This window comes from Populus euphratica, unplaced genomic scaffold (assembly GCF_000495115.2).
Source record: "Populus euphratica unplaced genomic scaffold, PopEup_1.0 scaffold12.1, whole genome shotgun sequence".
Lineage (NCBI taxonomy): Eukaryota > Viridiplantae > Streptophyta > Magnoliopsida > Malpighiales > Salicaceae > Populus > Populus euphratica.
The window spans coordinates 396,888-401,352 of NW_011499858.1; the positions used below are offsets into that span (position 1 = coordinate 396,888).

At 34.2% G+C, this 4,465-nt stretch overlaps 1 protein-coding gene across 1 annotated transcript; it reads right to left on the bottom strand.

The window, feature by feature from the left end:
- Window positions 1-482: 482 nt before the first annotated feature.
- LOC105123874 (uncharacterized) lies at window positions 483-3,944 on the bottom strand. The gene is made up of 3 exons (XM_011023638.1): window positions 3,659-3,944; window positions 2,223-2,465; window positions 483-741 (listed from the first exon to the last, which is right to left on the bottom strand). Exons 1-3 carry the CDS (start codon window positions 3,677-3,679, stop codon window positions 694-696), a joined length of 312 nt encoding a protein of 103 aa, XP_011021940.1. The 5' UTR covers window positions 3,680-3,944; the 3' UTR covers window positions 483-693.
- Between the last annotated feature and the right edge of the window lie 521 nt (window positions 3,945-4,465).

Below are 4,465 nucleotides of genomic sequence, written 5' to 3' on the forward strand. Positions count from 1 at the left end.
TTCATAGTTTATTTTTTTATTCAGTATAATAGAATTTTCTAGTTATTTTTATATAAAGAACTGTTATAGCGAGTAAAACTAAAGATAAAATATTTTAAGAATCTCCTCGTAATATATTTTTAGTCTAATAGAATTTTAACCTGTAAAAAAAGGTCATTATCCTTAGCTTCTGTCAACATCTGTTATCCTTCACTCCGAATGTGTCAGAGACATCACACTGCCATTTTATTGTGTTATATCATGACAGGGAGGATAGTTCCAGCGTGGAATCAGGGCCCATGATGTCGATTAAACAAACCACGTCATAGCACAAACATATGGCTTTCGGGCAGTCTTAAAAATCCTTGCCATCTCCAAAGATCACCTGGATTGGTATCCTCCCATGTTTCAATGAACATGACAAGGATTGGATCATAACTTCATTCAGCTTTAAGAATTTTTCCCACTTTTTTGCAAAACAGATGCATTTTTTCAGGCTGATCTGATAATCAAGCATTAATTACAGAGCGAGGGCGCAGAGAAACGTCAACCAATTCACTAAACATCATGAATTCTATCTGGAAATAACGTTGATGAACAACGAAAACGATTCCAGTTGGAAAACTAAAACCATAAGAAAGGCTAGACACAAAATGTTCTCCCAGATGCATCATCATTACACGTGGCCTGGAACGATAAATTCGTCCTCCAACCTCAGGCTTTCACACAGCAGTTGAAATAGCTAAAAATGCTCCTCCTTGTCTGCAAGGAAAACCAGTGGTGAATAAATCAGAATCTGTATCATCAAAATCAATCAGAGTACGGTTTCTACCATAGCAGGAGCTCAAAGAATCAATTCCATTGGTTGGAGTTTAAAACCATATCAAGAAGCATTTCTATTTCCATATTAACTGAACACTTGCTTGATAAAGCATTTGCCATGTTGCAAGAGATAAAACCAGCACCAGACAACGTATGTACCATGTTCCTGATTGTCTACGAAGGTGATGGAAACAGCACTGAAACATTCCATTTCTATGGCGTAAATGAATGTCATGTACCTATCAAATTAACATAACTTAATTGACATATGCTGCCTTCCACAGAGAAGGCAGGTCTTTCTATGACAGAGACAAGGAAGTCATGAGAGTTATATACTGTGCAATAGACCCCATATTAATTGGCTCAAAGCTTCCACAGCATGTGCACCACTTGCAATTACGTGCGCAATCTAGGCATGTAGAGGATTATCTTCACTTCTCTCTTTGGACTATGGGCACGCGTCTCTATAATTGCAACAGTTGAAAAGCACCTTACAGATTCTTTTAACATGCTATGATTTATTTAAATGCCTGCTACTAATTCGAAAATATCACATGAAACCACTGTGATAATTCAGCTGCTCAATAGCCAGGAGATTTTACGCTCACAAATGATTTAAACCGTATATTCCCTCTCCTTGCGGTCTAAATTTAAATTGGAAAATGGCAAAGAAGCCAATAATCTATTTGAACTTTGAAGCTCCAACAAGAAGAAAGATAATCGATGTGGTAGGCATTCTTGTCATGATTATAAATCTTATAGCCTTTTAGAACAAATTTGAAATAAAATTTGGCATGTCTGCAACACACATAACATTGACATTTCTTCAGCATAAAAGCATGGCAATACAAAATGCATGTAATTTTTATGAAAGAAAATGTAAACCTAGAGAAACATACCTATTCAATTTGAAATAATATAGATTTGAGAAAAATACTCGGTATATTCAGCTATAGATTTGAAAACCACAAAAAAAGATTAATTTAAAGCACTACATTCTTATCATATGAATTTAATACATTCATATCCGGATAATCAACCTGGTCTGCCGTCCCACGTACGACTACCGACAAACCAATTTTTTTTCCCTATCTCACTCTACTTCATCTTCTTCTTGTTTTTTGTTGTTAGAGGGGTCAATGGGACGATGATGCCACGACCAGGTCGACTGAGCTTTTTATTAATGGATTATATGTTCGTACCTGCTGAGTCGCAACATTGACCCACCAACTTTAATAGCACAACCAACAATTCTAAACAATTTCCCACCGCGACAAGGAGGCCACTATCATCATAAATTATTTATTATGTTACTCTCTCTAGTATTCATAACTACGAGCTACTACTAGCATAGATGTAGCAGTACTTGGCACATTATGTTTAATAAAGCTTTCCAAATAAAGCTACTGAGGGAATCTTACTGTTGGAGACTCGTGGTGGTCCTGATGGTAATGGTGGCGGTGATCATGAGTTTGAGAGGTTTTAGCAGTAGTTGCTGTTGGGTTGATTAGCTCTTCTTCTTTGCCAAGACTGGCTCTTGAGGCATCCCTCTTGTTCTGTTTCCTCATTTCCCTTATTTTTGAGAAATCCACGGAGTAGTCTGGCAACTCACCCTTCTGGTCCCAGTCCCCAAACTGTGGCACTGATAGCCATGGAGCATTTTTCTTCACGAAAAAAAATATATAATGTAACTAATTCATGTTTGATTATATATCAAAAGAATCATTAACGACAGCTATTTTAACATTCAAAAAAAAAAAAGCAATTAATTCATGTTCGATTACATATCAAAAGAATCATTAACAACAACATTATTAACATTCCAGAAAAAAAAAACAGTGAAATAAATCAATATATTCTTAAATCTTCTATTTATCTTTATATATTTAATTATATCAATCTAATCCTTAAATAAATCATCTCTCTAATATAATATTCCATCTATTTCTTCATCCAAATTAACAGAAAATTCATATTTTCTTATGAAAATAACTCTTTACTGTAAATAAGATAAATGACTCATATGTTCTTATGTTTTGAAAATAATTCCTCCTAATAAATTGAAGACTCATCTCATGGTGTAATTATATACTGTCATTTCTTAAAAAAGAAAAATATTCCACACAAAAGCCCGTGGTTTGATTCAATGCATCACACACGCGCACACAATCACATAACTTAATTTCGATATCCTGAGATACTCTCACCGTTAAAAACAAGAAGAAAATTGAAAATGCTGTCGAAAGTTGAAACACGTAATTTAAAATAATATCAGGGTCAAATATTAACATTAACATTCAAGTCTTGGTTGGCAATTTCAATTCAACACGTCTATCATCCAAAAATAAAAAATAAAAAAATATGGCGAAGAAATAAACAGTGAGAAAAAATTGACAGGGGCAAGTGTTGAAAAAATAAAAAGGCTATTTGTTCTTCTTTCTCTTTTACACGGTATCTATCAAGTATGACCTTTGACTGTTTCCTCATTCTTGGCTTTGAAAAAAGTGAATGATTACTTCGTTTGAATGTTTCATGGAGGTAACGAAATAAGCACTCAAGTAATAACTTTTGAGACCAGAAACGACACAAACACGAATATGAAGAGGGTAAAACGAAAAGGTAAGAGGTAAAACTCAGTTGCTAAGCCATGCAAGAAACCGTCTAGTTATTGAAAACTAAATGATTAGATCTCAAGGTTTTTTAAATTCATTTACATAGAATTAAGCAGAAGAGAACTTAGCCAACGATGAAGCTGGTGAAAAGAAAAGAAAAGGGAGAAGGAAATCTAACTTGCTCTGCTCCTCCTGGATTCTTGACGTCCGTGAACAAAACAAAACAAAAAGGAGAAGGAGAGTACCTGATCTTTACGATCCTCCATGAGATCTTCTAATTAATCAATGAACTATTAAAATGGATACTATAGTAGCACCAAAGAGAGTGAGATGGTGAAAGAAAGAGACAGAGGCTGTTTTAGTGCTGCAGGTTGGGCGGAGAAGAGAGGCTTTTGGAGGCAGAAGGGAAGAAGGCAAGTTATGTGAAGCAGAAAGAAACCGAGGAGAGCAGGACAGCACAATGACAGCGAGATTCTGGCTTCTTTTCTTCTCTTTTTAGATGTAGTGGCTACCTTGGCTTGTCATATAATCTAATCTATATATATATAGGACTCGAATTTTTATTTTTCTATTTACAGAAATGGGTTTCTGTCTCCGTTGTTATTACTTTATATGCCACTTGTTTTGGACACGCTTTACTTGCGTTTTGCATTTGCTAGCTGTTTTGCAAGGAAAAGAATCGCTCTTCAACTGCAACACGGTTAGGTTTCTGTACGATGGGGTTTCTTTATTTATGGGTGGATAGTTGCTGCTTGCTGGCGAATTTTTTCAAAGTATCACAGCGAGAAGTAATGGTATTTAAAAAGAAATAGATATAATTAGGGGATAAAAGTTTTAGCTGCAGATTTTTATTATTATTTTTTATGTATTATGAATTTTTTTTATGTTTTTTAAGATAAACCCAGAAAAAAATACTAGGATATTATTAATTATTTTCTGATCACAGTAAAAAAAATTATTTTTAATTTTTTGATAAAATACAATTTATTTTCCATTTAAAAACCATTTTGAATTTAAAAAAATAATAATACAAGATTCATGGTCAAAGGAAC

What these genes read in the sequence shown, in the direction of transcription:
- LOC105123874 (XM_011023638.1), bottom strand. Translation starts at nt 3,679, where the DNA reads ATGGAGGATCGTAAAGATCAG. An exon ending in TGGAGGATCGTAAAGATCAG is followed by an intron (nt 2,466 to 3,658) that starts GTACTCTCCTTC and finishes TTTTTCGTGAAG; the next exon opens with AAAAATGCTCCATGGCTATC. An exon ending in ACCACCACGAGTCTCCAACA is followed by an intron (nt 742 to 2,222) that starts GTAAGATTCCCT and finishes TTTTCCTTGCAG; the next exon opens with ACAAGGAGGAGCATTTTTAG.